The following is a 22,859-nucleotide window of genomic DNA, read 5'->3' as shown; positions in this document are numbered from 1 at the left end:
GGCGAGGGGGAGCGGTCCGGAAGTCCATCCTTAGGAGAGAATGATCTGACCATGACCATTTTGGATCTTAGAAAATCCAACAAGCAGCTGATAGTAACCAATGTTATGTGAGCAAACATTACCAAGTGGTTTTCCATTCTTAAGCCAAGTTATAGCTGGTGGAGGAATTCCAGTAGCATCACAGGTAAGAGTTATAGGGTTGCTGATGGTTTCATTGATCCACTCTTGCTGAGGGCCTTCAATGGTAGGCAGTACTGTGAATGAAGACAGCAGGTTGATACATGCACCAAATTACCAATAATGGATTCTGGAAAAAAACAAATGGTCTTGATAGAGTCTGTACCTCATCCCTTCCTCCTATCTGCCACCACAGCTTCCTGTTGGGCAACAGGAAGTATTAAGAAATGCCATTTGAACCAAGATTTGAACCCAAGTAACTGTCTATTTTGTCTTACGTTCAATTTGATTCACTAACTCTATTAAGAATCACTTTATTCGGTCTATTAAAAACTTACCATGAACATTAAGATGGAATGTTTTGTCATCACGTCCTGCAATATTTATGGCTTTGCATACATACTGGCCTGTATCAGATACCTGAGAATGTAAGCAGAAAGTGTTATGCAATTATCTTTTTACTATTTTTAAAAAGGATCAATCCTAGTGGAGTGCCATTATAATATAAAATTCAAGGCACAATTACAATAAAATTAAAAAGTCACTAAGTTTTGGAGTAGGTTTCTTTGTAGTTCAGTTGTTGAAATATTGTAAATGAATAAGCAAACCCTTTACAAGTAGTCTTTGCTTACCAACTATCTTGATTAGCCATTATTCAAAGTTACAATGGTTATAAAAAACAAGTTTGTGACCAAACCTCACATTTATGGCCATTGCAGAGTCCTATGGCCACATGATTTCCAATTTGGTGCTTCACAACTGACATATTTATGACCATCGCAGCATCCTGAGATCACGTAATTGCAACTTGTGAGCTTTACAACCAGTTTCCAACAAGTAGAATCAATGAAAAATATGAATGTGAAATCACAAGTTGCGGTTATGGGACGTCTTGCTTAAGAACTGTGGTGATTTGCTTAGCAATGGAAACAGAAGTGATGTCATAAATCTGGCACAGTGCTTAGCAACAGAGTTGCCAGTCCAGTTATGGTTTGACAAGTCGGGCCTACCTGTATAACAATTAGTTTGTTTGAATACAAAACAGCAATAAGCCTAAAACAAACTGTTTACATTTTTCCAGCTTCATCTATCATTAATCATGGTGGTTTTTTATATATTATGTATGCCATTTTGAAGACCACAATTATGCAAAAGTTGGACTAGACTTTAAAAAATACAGAAAAAAGACGTATTTGTATACCTCAGTCATCTTGATATGGAGTGTCTGTCCATCTGCTACAAAGCCCACATTGGATGAAACTGAGATCATACGGCCATTCTTGTACCAGGTGATGATGGGAGGTGGAACAGCATTGGATTCACACTCTAATGTCACTGGCATTCCCACTCTCACATTGACTATTGCAGGAGGTGTGCTGTTCTGGCCTTTAATACTTGGTGGAACTTTGAAGTAGGGAAACATAAACAAAAATATATTTTTTTCTTTGACTTTTCCCAAAGAATTGCTATGTTAAGAGGAACTGTTAGATGTTAATACTGACAATGGAAAAATGTTCTCTTTTAAAGGAGGCAGAAACACACCATAAACAGTGAGGAAAATCCTCTTGATGCTTTCACCAGCACTGTTTCTGGCTATGCAGACATATTGACCACCATCAGATAAATGTGCCTTAGGAATCTGCAATGTGCGACCACCTGAAATTATTCAAAGAGAACAACATGGTTACACACCATCATCACATTCGCTGAATTTGTATGGGATTCTCACAAAAGCCACAGAAATAAAAATAAAGGTCATGAATGTTCAATGCTTGGAATGAATTAAGAACACCAGCGGAGACATTTCCGTCTTAAGGTACAAAAATGTCCAACTACTGTACCAAAACCTCTAAAGAACAATGGAAGCAGCCCCCAGCACATGCCACCAGTTTTCTGTACCTCTAAGACTAAATTTGGAATTATCCTAGGACAGCATAGCATAGCTGGCTCAGGAATTCTGGTAGTTGAAGTTCATGAGTCATAAAAGAGCCAAGGTTGCCTACCCCTGTCCTAGGAGAACAAAAAGGTTAATAATAAATCTAAGCTAAACAAATCGCAATTAACTATTCTGTTTTAAGTGGATGAGAATAGACAATTGAACATTCCAAATGACTGCAACATTCTATGAAAAAAAAACAACGCCACAAAATTATTATTCTTTTCATACATGCAAGCATTTTGCCCTATTTCTTCTATCACCCTTGTTGAAATATGGAGAAAAGAAAAAAAACTACTATATAAAAACAACACACCCAGAGATTGCTTACCAGGAACAATGAGAATATTTGTGTTCAAGCTGAGAGGTTTTCCATCCTTGAGCCAACTGAGATCAGGAGGTGGGAAGCCAGTGACCTCACATGTCAGTGAGATGAAGTTATTCACCACAACAGTTAGGTTCTCAGGATTAATTCCAATAATATTGGGAGGAACTGTTAAAAGATAATCATGTCCACATTTTGCAGTCTCATTTATTAAAGGTCCTTCAGATTCAGTTGCAAATTAAAACATTACAATATCACCTTCCCAGGCTTCAGCAGATTCTTCTACTGGGGAGATGAAAAGAATTAAGGGAGAATATGGAGCAACATTTCTATTACTGCCACACTTTCTTTTTTTCTCTTCACTCTTCCTTTTTTCAAAGATTTGTTTTAATGGTCAATGACCATAATAAAATGACTGTGTTTTTTTTTCAATCTAGGTGCGTCTAAGAGGAACAGAACAGGGTGTGAACATATTTAAATAGTTGTCAACATGTTCACACACAACTACAACCACCATTGAGTTGTAGATCTTGTACTTTCTCAGAATAATCAGAGGAATATATAGGGTAATAGGCAAATACACTAGGTAAAAGATTGTGGAAAGTGCACTAAGTAGAAAGTGAATAACAATAATGATCACAGTGACTCTATAAAGTTTCAATACCATTCTTATTAATGGATCTATGAGTTAATGTTGAGCAAAATCAGCAGTGGATTATTTTATTCTGTACTATCTAACAAAATCATTTATTTTCAAATAAATATTGTCAGGTAATCAGGCTAGCACACCAGTTTGAAAAGAAAATAATAATTGCTCTTCAATATTTCTGAATAATATTCAGCTTAATGGCTTGCAATTTTTTTATTCAAACCACAGTTTATTTACTAAAATAGGTATATAGGTAGACAGACAGATGGACGGACAGAAAGATATCCTACTGATTGCCTACAGTTCTTAGAATTATTTCTTCATGTATCCCCAAAATTGCTTGTTTTCCAGGTTGACTATACTACAATTCTGAAGGGGTTTCTTTAGTTTGGTAAAAGAGAATGCCATCAAACTGATAAGAAATCAATATAAATTTGTACACTAAAGATTTTTAATGAAGCTTTTTGTTGATGTATCCCTATCTTTATAAAGCATTTTTATAAAGATGATAACAGAAACATAAAATATTCAATGCCTTACTGAATAATATCAGATATGATTATGATGTTTGATTCTCAAAAGTATACCAAAGAATACAGACAAATGTGGTAATATATATTTAAAACCTGCTTTGCAAGTCTGACTAGGAAGATAATACAGAGCCATGTGGAAAATTTAATTTTAAAAAAAGTTGAACATTGGGGAACTCTATACAAAAACAACTGTAAAGAAGAATTAGAACTATGACAGTCCAAGAGATCTGGGCCAACAGAAAATACTATACCAGTAGTAGAGGAAGCAAGAAGTTATGGGGTTAATTGGCAATGAATTTTGTAATAAGGCTTTATTGTTTAAATTGCTGTATTGTTTGCTACTTTTAGCATTGTTTTTAATATTAAAGCCACATGGAGTCATTGAGATGGAAAGCTATATAAATTTGATTAACAATTTAATAAATAAAACAAGAAAGAATCAAAACTCAACAGAGTTCATTGAAGGAAAAGGAAAAGAGTTTGGGATGGTGACAGCAGATATGGGAAGCACTGAAGAAGACATTTGTTAGTCCTGATGTTTCATACAGGGAACACCAACACAAAAATGAGACTAAGAATCAGAATGTTATAATAGTCATACAAGGATGTGACCAAGAGCATGATTCACTTCTGCAATAGTATTCTGGTCAACAGAACAAGAACAGAATTAATTCTTGTTACAGGTAACTTTTGGGTGGCGCAGTGACTCAGCTATTAAGACACTATGCTTGTCAGCTGGAAAGCTGGCAACCCAAGTTTGAGATCTGAATGCCACGCAATGGGATAAACTCCATTCTTGCCCCAGCCCCTGCCAACCTAGCAGTTTGAAAGCATGCAAATGCAAGTAGATAAATAGGTACCACTTCAGTGGGAAGGTAACAGTGCTCCCTGACATTATGCTGACCACATGACTGCGGAAATGTCTTTGGACAGCACTGGCTCAATGGCCTTGAAATGGAGATGAGCACCACCCCTTAAAGTTGTCTCCTTTACAGACAACTTAAATTACCTAAGCTTTGTATCTTTTGCCTAGTGCATTTTTAATTTCATATTGGTGTTTTCTGAAATATTTATTTGGACAATAAATTATTTGGATAATTTGCTGTCAATCAAGTTCATTTTAGAATTAAAGTTCACTGCTACCTACAGTATGTTCAAAGAAGATACTAACTAAAATATGAAAATATTAATTTTGTCCTAAATTATGCTAGTTAACCTGTATAATTTTCGTCATTACTCTTAGCTATTTTCTTCTGTCAGCTTAGCAACTCAAAACGTACAAAGAAAAAAAATCTGAGGGTTTTTTTTCCTCCAGAGTTTAAGCTTGGTGCTATTTTAACTTCTAAATAAATCCCAGCTCCTGGCCTGATGTTTTCAAATAAGCCAGGAAACATAAGATAAAAATAAAGCCATGTTGCCATTCTGGCTTACAAGGAATGCAGCAACCATAAACTTAAACACACTAACACAACACTACAGATGTTTTTCTTTGTTCCAAAAAAGGAGCTAATAGGCTTCTTATTGTTTAGCGCAAACTAGTCCAGTGTTTCTTGCCAAGTGATAGAATTGGACATCCTTCAATTGCATTTCAGCAACTCTTTTTCTCTCATGGAATAAACCATTAGAATGGAAAATGTACTGAATAGAAAAGGGAGTTTTGTAAAAATGCTGTTCATGTTTATGACTCTAAATTCAATGAAGATCAGACCAACAGTCAAGAGCTAAACAATACCATAATCAAGGAGATGCTGAATAAGCTAACAGTAAACAGCCCAACCAAAGAACTTCCAAAATCACTTCCACCAACACTGACAGGGCAAACTACTAGTATATAAATTGAGAACAAACCCCCATTCCTTACTAGCACTGATAATCTTACCTAGTTAGAGTAATGAAATATCTGCAAGAAAACAATCAAGCTCAGAGAGCACCAAGGGCCCCTCATTTCAACCCTGAGCTACAAATATTTTCCTTTATTGGTCAATGTAGATCAGAGAAGTCTTTTCTAGTTTTCATCACAGGACCAAATTCTAAAAGCCCTCTCAAATGTTGCATCTGTGCCATCCTTTAGGAATCATTTCCAAATAATAATCCAGAATAATTCTGCATTCTTAGTTTTCATTTCTAGATTTCTCTTTCCTCATCTTTTCTACTCAAAATTTATAACTTCAGTATCAAATCATACTATTTTATTTTCCTAGAAACTTGCTCCAGTGCTTTTTATATTTATTGTTTATGATTTTAATTCTCCTAATTTAGTAACATTCTCAGTTTATGTGCGATTCTAATTCCTCTGATGTCTGCTTTGAATTAGTGCTAGTTCTTCTGTAATAAACAATCTGCTCTCTTTCAGAGCTCTGTGGTTTATGCTATCAGATTTTCCTTAAAAATACAGTATATGTTCAATTCTCTCTCTCTCTCTCTCTCTCTCTCTCTCTCTCACACACACACACACACATTATATGAATTCATGTATGCAAATCAGCATAAATGGAAATATAGTCTACTGTAAATCAGGGATAGGCAACCTTGGCTCTTTTATGACTCGTGGACTTCAACTCCCAGAAGTTGGGAGTTGAAATCCACAAGTCATAAAAGAGCCAAGATTGCCTACCCCTTGTCTAAACCAATAGAAATGAAGATAATATGTCACTGCTATTGCATTGGCTTGGCTAAAAAGTTTTAAAATAAAATAAACTTCATCATAAACTAGAAAATAAAATCACGGTCTTGGGACAACACTTGAAAGAACATTGTTTGAAACAACCATGATTTGTTGATCTAAGTGTGGAATAAACAGACTTTCTTCCAAGCTTAAAACAATTGGAACACAAATATTTTGTTTTCAATATGGAACACTTGGAACAGCCATATCAAGCCATGACCAGGAACTTTATTGATCACTTATTCCATTGGCCAGCTCTCTAAATGAACCAATATCACCACTTAGGGGAACTACTTTATATTCAGTCAACAAATTCATTACCTTTGAAAGTAGTCTTATATCTCTTAGCAGATGCAGCGTTCGGTGGAACAAACATCTGAGTTAGTGCTGTTGGAATAGTCAAAACACCCAGCTACAACATTTTTTCATATGTCCTGTCCTGTCCTGTCCTGTTCCATTTTTATTCAAAAGCAACAATAGGGAAGAATTGGTTCACCGTGAAATTACTTTTTGCTGGTATGTATAGAGCATGCAGAATCAACTCATAAATCTATCTTTTTAGAAATATTTTCTTAAACATCACAAATCATAAAAACCATAAATAAGTCTCTGCTATGCACTATTTCTTCAGTGGAATTTCTCTTTCTCAAGTTTAAATAAGGTAACAAACTGGTATAGTTTGTCAAATCACTTCTTGTCTCTTGAGTCTGGTGAGGATGATGAAGCTCATCCAAATGGTCTAACACCACAAAAAGCAGCCTTCATGGTAAGAATGAAGATTTATAATTTCTTATATATGGAGAACAAGAAAAGTCAAAATGAATAGTAACTCTGCAAGGAAAGCATAAAAAGATGAACAAGATAAAGAACTTGGGGGGGGGGAATGACTAACTCAGTATTGAAGACACTGAGTTTGAGATGGTGAGTAGACAATTAGATCTATCAGAAGTAAAGCAGAAATACAAAAAAAGGGAAGTGGAAAAGGGATAACTAAATTTATTATTTGATTAGAGTTATATAGGCTTTCACAAAGTAATCTAGGATGATAGGAAGGTAATAGAGCAGTAGAAATAAAGGAACAGAATCCAAAGGATTCAGGACATGTGTTCCAATTTTCTCATTATTGGTATTATTGGTATTATTTTTTAAATTGAACAGAAAAAAATGGCAAGACTGCTTCAGTTTTTTGGCATTGTAGGGAAATAATTCATATCTGTGAATGTTTTTTTTTTCACAGTCACAAGTTGGGTAGTCCTTCCATGATTTCTTCAATAAATTTTTTCGGAGAAATTCTAATCAAACATTAATCTTCTATAAAAATATTTTTTAAGAGTGAGATGGGTAAAAATACTGAGAATTTTCCAAATGGTGAAATAAGATTTTAAAAATATCCTAAGATTTGCATAAGTCAGAATAGGAATTTTTATATTTTGCGGTAGCAGTGAACATTTATATATTCAACATATATTTTTAATATATAAACATATATTTTTAACATATAAAATATTTTTGATGTTGATTTGTCCTTTTGCAAAGACAAAATAAGAGTCAGGAGGAGAATCTTTTTTGACCTGGCCATTATATGGATGTAACTAATCATTACTTTAGAAAATAGCAATCTTACCATGGACGTTAAGATTAAAATATCTTTTGGCACGTCCTGCTATGTTCTCCACAAGACAGACATACCTGCCTGTATTTGCTATTTGAGTATTATGAATCTATAAAAAAAACAAAACAAAGATACACTGTAAATATCAGATATCTGGGTTCCTTAATTGACTTTGCATACACAGTATTAAATTTTCTCTTGGCAAATAAGTAAATATATTACTTTATAAAATATAATCCTTTATTCTTTGTGATTGAGTATTTGAGTGCAACCCTTATTCTGTGTAGGTTCAATGTCTACGAGGGTGCTCTCAAGATTTTTAAATATATGACATAGTTGCAACACAAAGAGTACCAGGAACAATGAAACAGGAGTAATCAATATATAGATACTGTCTTTTCAGGGGAAAATACTAACAAAAGATGCTAGAGAAGCTACAGTGAATGGTAAGATAAACTGGCTAGACAATAAAATGTTTAAAAATTAAAAACTGTGTTTTATTATAAAACAAGATTTTTCATGTCCGTCTTCCCTACCAAAAAAAATAAAAAAGAAAAGATATAAACGTTGCATATTCGTCCTTAATTGGAATTACAAGATTTTGATGGCTTCACAATTGTCTCAGCCTCTTGTGATAGGATGCTGAGTGAAACTGAGACATATAGCATCTTATCTGCAGAAGCTGGTGCACTTTACAGACTTACCTGAAGAGTTTTTCCACCTAGTTGGAATTTGTGATGGGAATCTTCAGATATTAGCTGTCCATCTTTCTCCCAGATTATGGTTGAAGGAGGAGTGCCCTCTGCTATACATTCCATCATTGCCATCTTGTCCAGAAGTACAGTCAGCTCCTCAGTCACATCACTGCTGGCACCGTTAATGGATGGTGGCACTAGACAGAAAGATTAAGGAGAACTGTTTTCTAACTTTCGACTTCTTCATAACATTGCTGAGAACAATTTTCCATTCACAACATTTTTTTCAGGTACTATTAGAGATGCATTCGCTATTATCACAAATGACTCTTCAAGGAACAGCATGGTGCATTTTTAGATCAAGGGAAAAATATTAGGTATCTAATCTAATATATCATATTAGTAGAATTTTCTACTTGCCATGTCTCTTGTTGTAGCCTTAGTATCTTAATATTTATATTTTTATTTATGAGACATTAATACTATTTGCACACAGTAAATGATATAGAATCAAATCAAGTGAGACCTGCCATCTAAAAGAAGAATATGTATTATTTGCAAACTCAAAGAATGTCAAGTAAGCTCACAAAGCACGCGGACATCATATTGGATAGAATCTTCTCCGGCTTCATTAGTGGCCACACAGGTATATCGTCCAGCATCTTCACTCTGAGCTCTAGGAATCTGCAACACACGACCTCCTAGAGTAAAATAAGAAGGAACTTGCCATCCTTCTAAACACAGATCATGGCTTGCTCTAAAATAAATATATGCACTTGATTCATGACTAGCAAGAAGGACCTTGATATACTTCATATTTTCAACCTACTTCTGAAGTTTTAGGGTAGATAAAAAGGCTTAAAACTTAAATATGGAGAAGAAGGTATCTTATTCTCATTATGTCCCGAGTCAGAAAACTTCATGGCTGTACACTAGTCATTGAAAACATATCTATAAGGCAGCTTATATGGATTCAGGAGACAAATTGTCAGCTCAGAGGATTATGGCCTGCTAACCATGGAGAGATCAAGCTGCAAATATAATGGAGGAAATTATTTCTAAGATACTGAAGGGCTTAAATATTGAAGGATTGATTGATTTTTAAAGAATCACTTTGAATTTTGCCTAGAAATAAAGCATGAAGTCTTAGACCCTAGAACAAGGGTCCTCAGTACTGGGCTGTGCAAGTGGCGTGCATGTGCACACTGCTGCCACTGCTACCATCACTGCTGCTGGTCTGCAAAGCCAGAAAGATTGGGGACTGCTGCCATAGAAGACTTAGACAATCATAATTAACAATTGTTTTAGGAAATATTTGGCCATAATTTGCACTTAACTTGTACAGATTAACTTTCCCTACGGCTGTTCCTCATTCCATGTTTACCAAGAGTGAAGGAAATATCTATGTTAATATCATTGTTTGTCAGCCTCCTAGAGTGACTGTGAGTGAATAGGCAGCTATATAAATTTTGTAAATAAGTAAATATATGCAGATCAAATTATATTCAGTTGTTATGACTGATTCTGACAGTTCTTTATAGAGTTCTCAATACCATTATAAGCATAGGCAACCCATATGACTTAGTCGAATTTCCTCCAGGAATGGATATATCCAAGAACTTCATTGGCACCTATTTATGAATACAATAGCTTTTAGACGAACACATATTACATTACTTGGACCACGAATTTTTAATAATGCCAGTTAGGAGCATCCATTTTCAACGGTATTCCAGAGAGTGGAGAATATTTCATTCTTACTTCAAAATAAAATATTTATTGCAAGGATTGTGTGGGTCAGAGCTACATTGTTTGCCGTGTGCATTTTGGGCAGGCTATTTAAAACACTCAAGGGTATATGAAAAAAATTCCAAAGGATAAAGGAAGTATATTCATAAATATTCATCTGTTTAATACAGACCTGGAAGTATCAGTACTTTATCATTGGAAGTCAGTGGAAAATCTTCTTTATACCATGTAAGAACTGGAGGGGGCACAGCATTAGTTTCACAGTATAAAGACAGAGGATAGTTTACAATCACATCTTTGTCTCTTCCTCTTTGTCTTCTACTTAGCGCATCTCCATCTTCCCAGAATCCAAATGGTTTTCGAAAACTAGGAGGAACTGTAATATATAGGCCTCAGATTAAAAATGAAGAATAAATATAAGGCTTTTCCAACCTTCATCACAAGAAGTATTAACAAATTTAGAGACTCTTCACTCTCTCTAAAGTTACAAACAGTTATCTCTTCATCCCATGTACCATCCCTTATTCGTAAAGTATCAACCTTTCAATCCCAGTATCAGTAGAAAGTCCATAGCCAAAAAGTAACAACATATCTTATTTTAACCTTTATCAAATAAACCAACTTTGTTTTCCTTGTTTCTACTTCTAACATTTTTAATCTTTAATTTATTTAAATAATGTTGTAGGATTTTATTTCTCTTTATTTTTTTCTTTATCTCATTGCGCAGAATTTTTCAAGGCTTTAACAGACCTTTTTTGTAAATCCAGTAAGAAAAAAAATTATCCATTGACTCTTTTGATTTGTCTGTTATATTTCCTTTTTAATTTTAAAACCTCAGCCATTTTCTTTGTAGACCCAGTGAACAATATTTCCTAAATTATTCTCTTGACCTATCACTTGGAATCCTTCTAGGACCAAAATCTTATTTACCTTTTTCTTTTTTATTTCAGATTCTTTAAATTCTTGATCTTATTATTACTATTTTCCTTCATTCAGGATTAAAGGCAGACCCACCTGGCATTTTCAGACTTGTCATTATGAATGTCTTTAATAGCATAGAAATAGTTAATGAGCAATTTCCCAAAGTGATTGGAAATTGAGGTTTGCAAACTTTAAAAATCTCTGCTGCAATTGCAAGCATGATGGCTAATCCTGTTGTTACTCAGTGCTCAAATCCACAAAAAACTACTGTCCTGTAGTTTACAGAGAGTGGCCACTCTCCAGAGCACATGAGGATGATCTCCCATCCTCTCCTTATCCAAAACATTTCCAAAGAATCAATCTATTAACCAGTTCCTTGGTATTTGTTGAAGTCATCAGCTCCGCTTTAGCAGAGACTTCTTCAATTCACCATATCTCCCCCGAAAATCCAGAATAACCTGGATCCACATTTAGTCATTGTGATGACAGGCCCATTGAAACAGTTAGAAAGTTATTCTTGAACACACTTCTCAAACTCAGCTCCCTAAGAAATTATAACTGCATGCTGCTCATGCTACCAATATCCCAAGGCAGATTGACAACACTTTTTACTTGATATTCTCACTAATTTTACTAGGGTTCGATTTGGGGAGACAGCAGGCCCAACAAAATGACAGTGTGTTCATTTGCATTTTAAAAGCCATGTTCATAGTGTCCTCCTTTTCTCCCAATGCATCATGTTAGCAATCCATTTTACTAACTGTAAGGTTTTCCACTTAGCTTTAAAATTGTCCCAGCGTTACTCAGGAATTTAAAAGAGCCAAAAGAAACTCCTGAGCTGAGATTTCAACAAAGAATTACAACTTTATTTTGATCAAAACAGAGAAGGGTGACCTTATTCCTCTTCGTGGCTAGTAGAGGAATGAAGGCAACAACCAGGAAAGATGTCTTCCACCTTTTATACCTTTTCAGAACAAAAAGATCAGGTCTTTGTATCAGGAGCGAAAAGGTACAGAAAAACAATTCCAAGATAATGACTCATAGACAGCAACTCAGGCTCCATTCATAACTCATGTTCCCCCTCCCCGTACCATGCTCTTTTCATGTAAGCAATCTCCTATATGTTTAACATGAGACTTTTACTTTTTCCAATATACATAAAGCATCTGCTCAGGCAATTGGCTACAAAATAATAATAACAAAATAACAAAACAATGATTACATAGTAACACTACAAGTATCAATATAAAATGGTATATATAACCTCAGAAAACAAATATATATATATATATATATATATATATATATATATATATATATATATATATATATATATATATATATATNTGTGTTTGTGTGTGTGTGTAATAGCTGCTAGTGTCAAGCTTAAACATACTAAAATCATAAACACGATAAAATCCCTTCATAATTAATGGTATAAATAGTACAAATATAACTATTTGTATATTTGTAACTACACAGAAGTTGTGATTAGCTAGAGGTCACCAGGTTAGAGAAGACTGATCTTTATAAATATACTCATAAATAGTAAAAGCAATACCTTGTATATTGACATCAAACTCCAGCTCATCCTCACCAGCTATGTTTGAAGCAACACAACTGTATCGGCCAGTGTCAGATATCTGAGTTGCCTTAATTTGAAGGATGCGTCCACCTCCTTGGATGGTTAAATGATCATCTGATGTAATTGGCTGTGGTGGAATTATCAAAAAGGATAGATGAGCATTTTCTACAATGTACCCAATAAAGTGTACATAGGCATGCATAGTTTATGGCCAATTAAGCCAAACTCAGCAATGCATTGTGGCCTGTCTGCTTTGACAAGAGATTTGAAGCCTCCCCCCCAAAAAAAATCAAATTATATTTTATATAATTATAAAGCAAGATCAGGTATGAAATTTCTATTTCCAGAACACTTGAAGCCTTATTCTGAGAGATGTTTGAAATACATCTATTTCTCTTATTTCATTGCAGTATTACAGAGAGAAGGGTACATCCAATTGGTAAGGTACACATGAACTACAAGTTCTGCAATATCTATAGATTTAAGGTTTTTTCCCCTACTGCTTCCATTCCATAATGCTAAGTTATACATTTTTGCTGATTGCAAAGTTAAAAATCTTCAAGAAAGTAACATTTAAAGAAAATTGTATTATATTTTCCTTTACTTTGTCAAAAGAATTAAGACTAATGTCCCTATTAATGTGCTTGTTATTCGTATGAATACTAACAATTACCAAAAGGCAAGTTTTGGAAAAAAAATTACATTACTTAAAATTTGTAAAAAAAATATTACTTTTGTTTATTTATTCAATGTCTATAACTGCCGAAAGACATTTGGTCTGAGATGAATGTCTGAATGAATGAATTAATGAATTAATGAGGCATGCTCTCTTGTAGGTTTCAATAAAATATTGTCAGCCAAAAATAATATTCCACAAAAGATTCAAGCAAAGCAAAAATATGAAAAGTGTATGAAGTAATAAATAATACATAATACAGTATGTGCTGATTGGGGAGTATAAAGAGAAGAAATTCAGAACGGAAAAGAATTGCATTTCCAAACTGAAATCTAGAAAAGAAGTCCAAAATTGCAAGAGACAAAGCAGAGTGCTATGGACACATCCTTCAACATCCTGCAATTCTAGAATTGTGTTGTGGATTATTGTGTAACCTTACGACAAGATAGATGGTAAATAAATTTAACAAATAATAATAATTGCTGAAAGAGAACAGGACTTCCTATAGCTTTGGAACATTGTGTTTTGGGAAAAAATGATGAAAGGAAGAAGAGGCATTGCTGTAAAGAAGTTTCCTGGTTTCTCTAAAAAATATTTACTGTACAAAATTAACTTTATAACTGGCCTGTCTATCCTTGTACCATCTGATGCCAGCAGCAGGAATTGCATGGACTTCACATTCCAGGGTAAGACTGTTGTTCACTCTGGTTTTCACTTCTTTAGGGGACAAGCCCAGTCCTGATAAATTGTCTCTGCTTATCGTAGGAGGAACTGCCCAAAAAATATAAAAATAAAGCCATGGAATTTCTCATTTTGACACTCACAGTGTTGTCAGAAAAAAGGCATGTGTAAGTAGCAGTACGTCAGAAGTGATTGACCTGCTTTTTTGGACCAAATCACATCAGCAGTGGCTTATTAAGTCACACAACTAAGTAGCATTTGCTGGTTAGTTACACACAACAATTCACAAAATAGACAGAAATAAAAGTAGATCTGTAAAGTCAATTCGAATAAGCAAACTCCTCATTGGGAAACATAAACTGATGGGTGGATTAGGATACCAAAGCATTTAGCACCCTCGTATTGTTTATTTCTAAGCAAACTTGCAACTTACACAAGCGAATGAAAATTGATAGAAGATTACAATCACATATAGTAAACAAGAATTACATTTTCTGGCAAAATGTAGGAGCTCTTTCTTTCTAAATAATATTATAAAACTATTGAAGTGAATAAACAAACCAAACCAATAATAATGTGAGGTTTTCTGTGCTGCCTTCATTATTCAGAACAGGGATGGGAATCTATGCTCTTTATTACTCAATATTGCTAGACTCCCATCATCCCCAAGTTGAGTAAGTCTGGTAGAAATGGGAGCTCAGCAACCTCTAGATAAACCATAGCATTTCTTACACAAAAGGCAAAAGATTGAAATGAATCATGACACTGTTTCTAGGGGTATTTACCTTTAAAATCTGTACCAATCAGAACACTTATCTAATTGTATGAATGATGCTCTTTCATCTTGCTAAAATATTGCCTAGGGATGACTCAAGACAGCTGTAACCCTTTAACAACTATTAATAATGCATCCAACAATAATGAACTTTATGTCCATGTATTTAACTCAATGCAGATAATTAAAACTGGTTAATTAATGACCCTTAATATTGGAAAGGAATCCTGTAGTTCAATGTTCTATGAACATTAGTTCTAAGATTTAATCTTTTGCACCTTCTTTTAAAGCACCAGGTGGCACACAAATTTAATGTATTATCATTATTGTGGTTCATTGCATAGTCAGCCAGATGGTTACGTTGGATATGGAATTTTGGCCACCTATCAAGTCCTTCCCAAGGACCTGCGATATTGGCCTGAGTATTCCTGCCATTCCAAGCAGCCATCAATGGGCCATTATCCTGCCTATAAATCAGACAGTGGCTTTTCATGTATGTCTTGATTTAATTCAGCTAGGCAGTCTGTTACTATGGGGAGGGATTTATAATTTCAGGAAGCCTGCCTTTCAAAACTAGCCTCTCTTATACAACTTTTCGTAGCATGCCCTGGGATAAAAAAAAATAATAACATGGTGTTCTGTCCCAACCTACGTCCATCTTTGTTGCATCACAAAAACAAACCCCTCTTTAACAGTAGGCTAGGAAAACCAACCCCTTTTTATTACAAAAACAGTCCAGATAAGTTTGCTCAAAAACAAAAACAACAGAATACTTTTCCAACAAATAATTGGTTAAAAAATCAGACAGAGCAGGAGTTTAAACAAAACATTCATCGGTAAAACAAACAGACCATGATCCCTGGAAGTTCTTACAAACGGTTGCCTTCAGCAACCAGCACCGCCCACACCTCCTCTTTTTATACAGCAGTTCCAAGGCGTTGCCTCTCAGTGCCTTCTCCGTTTTCTCTGGAGTTGTCCCATTGACTGCTGTTGATTTACCCTTGCTAATTGCCTGCGTGCGTGAGCATCAATTAGCAAGTCCATCAGGTGTGTGTTGTCTGAGTCTGACTCAGTCCCCTCACACAGCTGAGCTTCATCAGGAACACGACTGGAGGGCCCAGGCTCTTCATCAAGCCGTGAGTCCTGTAATTCAGCAGAGCCTCCCTCTGACCCTGATGGCCCTTCAAATGCCTCCTCCACCTCCTCCTCAGATTCCTCAGACTCAGCTGTTGGGAACACAGGCTGGCACGGAATCACGACACATGGCTAATAAGAATGCTTGCTCCCCATCCTGCCAAAAATCCCCAGCAATGATCCCAATTACTATGAAGAAATAAATGAATGGTTTTTGTTTTCTGTAAATGTGTAGCTACACTTTCCTTAAACATATAGCTATGAAATTATCCAAAATACTCTCCTATGCAATGAAACATCCTTTGATCTTACCACCCTGATGTAAATGCATCAAAATGAACAATGGATATATATACAACCTTAAAAATATGCAGTTAATGTAGGAGTTGTATAAAATATAAAGAGATGATAGAGCAGTGACGGCGAACCTTTTAGAGACCGAGTGCCCCAAAACTGCCCCGCCCCAGCCCACCACCACTCCCGCCCTGCTCTGTCCCCACCCCATGCAATGGGGTGTGAGGGTGGAGTCTTGTCCCTGCTGACCAGCTGCCATGTGCTTGGCTGTTCTGCTCCGCACGGGCTGCACCTGGAGATGACTCTCCTCCAGGGGGACTGCTGGTGAGGAGGGGGCCCTGGAGAAGGCAGGGCTGGGGCAATGGCGTACATGCTCACAGAGAGGGCTCCGAGTGCCACCTCTGGCACTCATGCCATAGGTTCGCCACCACTGTGGTAGAGAATCAAATAATATGTCATGAGTTTCAGCAAGAAAGGATGCTTTAAAACTTACTATAAACTTTCACCTCATAATGTTTTAATGTTTCCCCTGCTTCGTTTGTAGCTATACAAGTATATCTACCAGTATTGTCTTCCTGGGCATTCAGAATCTGCAAAGTTCGACCACCTATAAAAAAGGACAAAAGTCAAGTTACATTTTCCCCAGTTCTCTTTGTATATTTTCTTCTGAATTGAGCAAGAACTGTATGAATTTAGGCATTGTCCCCTTGAAAGAAAGAACTATTCTGATTTCAGAACATGTTAAAACCAGAGTTTAGGAAAGAACATTAGAAAGAAGGAAAAATAAAATGCATTTTCAAACACTACTGCTGGATCATCAGTATTCTAATTAGGCTAAGCACTGAAAGAAATTGAAAGGTCCTGCCAAGTTATGTACTCCTTGTTCCCTGCCACAGAAAAGTAAGTTTTTCACGCCATTGTTACTCTGGTCAATGGTAGGAGACAAAACCTAAGATTTAGCACATTGTTAGGTTCCACAAGTGGGAAGCCAAAATATGCAAATTTATTTCCCAAAATTATAATAATTGTAATAGTCAATCTCTACTCAGCCATTTTCAGAAAGCTTACTTATAAATGTAAAAAATAAGATAGAATTTTATTCATTCATTCATTCAATCAACCAATCAATCAATTTCTATAGCAATAGCAATGGGACTTAGATTTATATACTACTTCACAGTGCTTTACAGTCCTCTCTAAGCAGTTTACAGAATCAGCATATCGCCCCCAAACATCTGGGTCTTCATTTCACTGCCTTCAGAAGGACAAAAGGCTGAGTCAACCTTGAGCCAGTCAGAATTGAACTCTTAGCAGTGAGTAGCAAGTTAGCCTGCAATATTGCATTCTAACCTCTATGGCCACCCATCTCAATCCAACTGACTCCAAATTTATTTTAATAATAAAGGTATTCAAATAATTACCTGGCAACACCCTGATGTTCTCATTTGAATCTATGGGAGCTCCATCTTTCAACCAGGTGATTGTGGCTGGTGGATATGAATAAGCCTCACAAACTAAGGAGGTTGGGTTATTTAACATAACCGTGGCTTCTTCTGCACCCGCATTATTATCTGCACCCACAATGGATGGAGACACTGAGCAAGTTCAGAAAAAAAGAGAACATTGTTTTAAAATATTTCTGATAACTGTACTTTTAAAGAAACTACTTATGGGGAAAATATTTGGCCATCTGATATACCTGCAACTTAATCCAAGGGCACAGATTGAGCAAATTAAGAGCCATAATACATATGATACGTGTTTCATAGAGACTGAGCTTCATGTAGAGCATGGGTCTTCAAACTGGCTGGCTGAGGAATTCTGGGAGTTGAAGTCCACAAGTCATAAAAGGGACAAGTTTGAAGATCCCTGATGTAGAGGCACTGCCTTAATTCAAACCAATCTACCTTGAAGTCTTAGACTCAATTTTACCATCAGAAAACAACTTTTTCCTTAGTTTATTTTTAAAACATATTTCTTATGTTTACAATTCTTATTTTTTTTCTTTATAAGTTCATTTGAAATGGTGAAGATAGGACTTTTTTTTTACAAGTTCATTAATGGAACAGTCTACCAATGACTTTTTTAAATAAGCTTCCTGATAGCATAGGAGAAATGGGGCTTCTTTGGACTTTTATTTATTTCTTTTCTTTTTTTTTCAGAAGTCCAGGGAATTTTTAAAAATGGGGAATATAAGAAACACAGTCCAGGTAGAATATTATGTTATCCCTATCACTGAAATAAAGGAGGGAACTGAAAGCTGAAAGAAGGCTTCTTAAGCCTGTTTCTTTTACAACAATTTTACACAGGAAAGGCAAGCAGCTGAGAATCTTTTGGTAAGGGGCATTTTAGGTGCATTTGTTTCTTCATTTTTGTAGATGGCGAGTATCATATAAAATGCTGTATATCTATGTATACAAAATTTTGGGAAGGTTCTTGGAAGCTGCATATAACCCCTAAGCCTTCAGTGACTTGGAGACAACATTTTTGGTATTTGCCACAGTGATATTATTCACACTGTTTCCCTCTCCAAATGTCTTAGGACCAACCCTACAAAATTTTATCAACAACTCTGCAACTTCAGGTATAGATGTATGTATATTATATTTATTGATTTTTTTTTTCAATCCGGGCAGATCTATCTTCTTCAAAGGAACCCAAACACTTCTATTTATTACTCAATAAATCTCACCAAGTACATTAACACTGAAGCTTTTTCTTTTGTCTCCAGCTGTATTGGAGGCAACACAGGTATATCTCCCTGTGTCAGCGACTAGAGCGTTTGTAATTTGAAGAAAGCGTCCACTAGACATCAGTTGATAGCCATCATCCTGTAGAAACGTTTGTCCATCTTTTAACCAAGTGATCTCTGGAATAGGGTTTCCTGTTGAGAAAAAAAATGCAAATATTAATAATTGAATTGTGAAACTTGAGGTGGCCCTTTTAATTTTTTTTCTTTGTTAAGTCTTTAAAAGTAAAATGCAAAATGATATTCTATCTCAGAGGAAACCAGAAGGCAATATATGATACTTTTTGGTGGTGATTCTGTGTGTGTGTGTGTGTGTATGCACAGGCACTATATATAAATCGTAAATACATACTTGTTGGCAAGCATATGAATTTTGATCATGTGACTACAGGAACAAGGAGACAGTTTTAAGTGTGAGAACTGGTTGTAAGTCAGTTTTAAGTGCTGTCATAACTTTGTAGTTAAATGAATGGAGATAAGTTGAGGACTACCCTTAGTAGCACCATCCAGGAAAAGAGTTAGAGAGAGGGAGAGGGAGAGGGAAAGGGAGGGAGGGAGGAAGGAAGGGAATGAATGAATGAATGTTTAGTTGCTTAATATCATAGCCATTGATTGGCCCTTATGTTGCAGCCAAACCAGCTCTAATCAAGAATCACCAGAAGCTTACCTGTGACTTCACATGTCAACGTAATGCCATGCCCTTCTTTTACTTTTACATCTTCCAGTTTATTTTCTCCTACAATGCTTGGAGGTACTTTTACATTGTCAAAACAAAGAAAGAAAGAAAAGAATTATCTAAGAATACAGCAATACAAAAGGATTATATCTTTATTTGCATTAGTCATCACAAAATATGTTGTTCCATTTTCAGAAGCCATGTTGTTACTATATATTTGTATGGATGTTGTGTTGTGGTGGGCATGTGAGAAATGTTATGATAAAAGTATGTGAAATCTGGAGCACATTTATTTAAAATATTGAAGCTGAAGTCAGATAAGACTTTTTCAGATAGTTTCAGATGAAACAAAGGAGCATAATTTACATATGCTTTCCCTTGTTGTCTTCGTTCCTAGAATGAATAGTGTTGCTTCTTCTTTTGAAAAAGTCACAAAAGTAACTATTTATACCAAGGCACTTATATATTCTTAGTTGATCTAAGATGCTGTAAGACTATTTCTTTTTCTCTTTTTTTTCCTGCAAGAATAACATGGCTGCTTTTATGGAAACTAAATTTCACTATTTTCCAGGTTTGTCCTGACATACTTGGATGGTGCAAGATGCAGTAGAATTACAATATTATATTATCAAATAAGATTGTGTTGCGCACTAGGGTTTTGTTTTTGTTTTTGTTTTAAAAAAAGGTTATTAAATTTGAAGAATTTGCAGAGAGAAAGGAAGGAAAAAACAAAACTACGTTCTCCTGTTTTTTGATATTATCATTTTCCAAGGCACATAAAGTATCCTTCTGTTTTACACTGGAACAACTGCCAGCTTATATTATCCAATTCAGAAAGCTATCCATTAGTTACATAATTTTTCAGTCATCTCTTCAGTTTTTAAACACAAGGACTATCGAGTAAACTAGGAAGAAAAATCTGATACTTTGGCCTTTTTAAAATAGGTTTGACATACTCACCTAAAACTGAAAGTTCAAAGTTTTTCCTGTCTTCTCCTGCAATGTTATTTACTACACAGATATAATGACCAGCATCTTCCATTTTCACCTGCATCAAACGTAACATCCTGCCACCTAAACACAAGAGCCATAAAGCTGCATATTATAATAAAACCTAATTCTCAGTTTTGAGTTGTTAATATAGAGCCAGAACAAAATGAAAGTTCAAAATAATTGGCATCTTGCTGAAAGCTCAATCTTCTGTGGAATATACAGTTGTCTGAGTGACCGTGATCATTTTGCTTTGAAAAAACCCACTTCACTCCTAGCATATGCCTCAGCTCAAGGCTTTTCAGCGACATCTCCGATACATATGTATGAAAGCTGGAAGTGAATGCTAAGATATTACTAAGAGTTTACTATTGGAACTTATTATTATAATAATGCTACTGAGGAAGCACGTTTCTTCATTATCATTATGGGCAGTATGTTAAATAACTTATTTCCCAAAACCCTCATTAAATTTAAAAAAAACTAAAAGTGGTTCAGTGCTACAGTGGTTCATTGTAACATCCTTCCATCTTCTGAAAAGTAACTGAGCTATGTAAATAATTTATATGGACATAGTAGGAACAAAGTTGGTTTGCAAGGGCAGAAATTATTATTTATTTTTATTTAATTTAATTTATATCCCGCCCTTCTCCCAACGGGACTCAGGGCGGCTCACAACATATTTAAAACAAAGGCATATATACAATCCCCCACTGTAAAACCGAATTAAACCAAATTTTAAAGTTGTGTTATTTCGAATTCCTTAAAATGAACCCAGTATAAAATCCTCCCTAGGCCAGGTCCGCTTGCTGAAAAAGCCATGTCTTGAGGGCGCGACGGAAGGTAAGAGAATGGTAGAGAATGCTACAAATTAGATGTAGTCATGGTTTTTTCCCCCTTTTTTTCCTTTTTTCCTTCTGTTTTTAATTTCTTTGCTCATATCACTACTTGGGGAGTTTGGGGGAGGGGAGTATTTTTTTTAAAAAAAAATTACTTACCCAAAAGAGGATTTATGATAATTACATATATTTTAAAAGAAAATTCCTTTTATACTAGTATAGGCTTTTATTTTTTGAGATTTTGATTCTGCACTTGATATAAATCAATCCATGAAAGCGTCTAAAATGACTGATTAAATGAAGTTCTGCTTTGTGAGCAAGGCGGTTGCATTTAAGATATCATCACCTTAAGAGAAGGCACGGGGCCAGACTCCTTAAAGAAAAAGTAATGCTTCCAGCCCTCAAGAAACTTCCATTGGGCCAAAATCATAACAATCATAAACCAATAACTGATATTTCCTGTCTGAGCCTGCTGCCCAAATGTGTAGCACCAGACTAATATGGTTCCTCTGAATGAGAACTATTTTCTGGTTTGGGATAATTTCTGAAAATAGGCCTATTTCCATTTAGGCCTGTTTCTAGGTCTGGCACTGGAATAACTCTGTTCATTCATATGATTTGTGACTGCTTGCCTTTGATTTCTTAGTCACTTCTACTTAGGGAGGAAGAGTATATATTAACAATGTATAAATGTATTATCTTTATGCTCCAGGCATGAAATATGTTGCCTTTAACTCCAGATCTTATGATGATCAGGTATGCATTTTGTAGATTTCTGGACCATAGTGATTAGCTATTGCCTTATTCTGGCTTGTTGTTGTTGTTTTGTTTTGTTTTTCAATCTCCCCAATCAAATCTACAACCCTGATGTAGTATTAACCAAGCTTGATCCTACTTGGCATTTTTCCAAAATCAGCCAAGGTCATTGAGGCAATGCCACATATACTGGTATTATATTACTGGAAATTCAATAAAATTTGCAGGAAAGCAGCAGGATGGGCCCATTCTTCAAAATGTATTTCTTTCAGGCTCTCAATAATTTGGAGAAATATGGAATGGAAATATGACTAAGAAATAATCAGTTACACAATGATAACCAAGTTAATCTATGATTTAAGATTTGAATAATTTTCAGTAACATGTTCTAATGCTCTCAACAACAACAACAAATAATTCTCTGCAGAGAAAAAAATAAAGT

General features: G+C 35.3%; 1 protein-coding gene across 1 annotated transcript in view; it reads right to left on the bottom strand.

Annotated features, from left to right (window-relative positions):
• HMCN1 (hemicentin 1) overlaps positions 1-22,859 on the bottom strand; it is a 231,135-nt gene that overhangs the window by 63,050 nt on the left and 145,226 nt on the right. Inside the window, exons 47-62 of the mRNA XM_015813311.1 lie at positions 20,793-20,906; positions 19,824-19,910; positions 19,100-19,291; positions 17,829-18,002; positions 16,901-17,014; positions 14,149-14,294; positions 12,824-12,974; positions 10,514-10,717; positions 9,180-9,293; positions 8,602-8,789; positions 7,910-8,006; positions 2,445-2,606; positions 1,720-1,833; positions 1,379-1,581; positions 516-597; positions 123-254 (exon numbers count right to left, since the gene is read on the bottom strand). Coding sequence (XP_015668797.1) covers positions 123-254; positions 516-597; positions 1,379-1,581; positions 1,720-1,833; positions 2,445-2,606; positions 7,910-8,006; positions 8,602-8,789; positions 9,180-9,293; positions 10,514-10,717; positions 12,824-12,974; positions 14,149-14,294; positions 16,901-17,014; positions 17,829-18,002; positions 19,100-19,291; positions 19,824-19,910; positions 20,793-20,906 — 2,274 coding nt within the window. The remainder of the gene's footprint in view (positions 1-122; positions 255-515; positions 598-1,378; positions 1,582-1,719; positions 1,834-2,444; positions 2,607-7,909; positions 8,007-8,601; positions 8,790-9,179; positions 9,294-10,513; positions 10,718-12,823; positions 12,975-14,148; positions 14,295-16,900; positions 17,015-17,828; positions 18,003-19,099; positions 19,292-19,823; positions 19,911-20,792; positions 20,907-22,859) is intronic.

This window comes from Protobothrops mucrosquamatus, unplaced genomic scaffold (genome assembly GCF_001527695.2).
Source record: "Protobothrops mucrosquamatus isolate PMUCROS unplaced genomic scaffold, P.Mucros_1.0 scaffold151, whole genome shotgun sequence".
NCBI lineage: Eukaryota > Metazoa > Chordata > Lepidosauria > Squamata > Viperidae > Protobothrops > Protobothrops mucrosquamatus.
The sequence above is the reverse complement of the archived record's forward strand: the minus strand, read 5'-3'. Positions and strand labels throughout refer to the sequence as shown.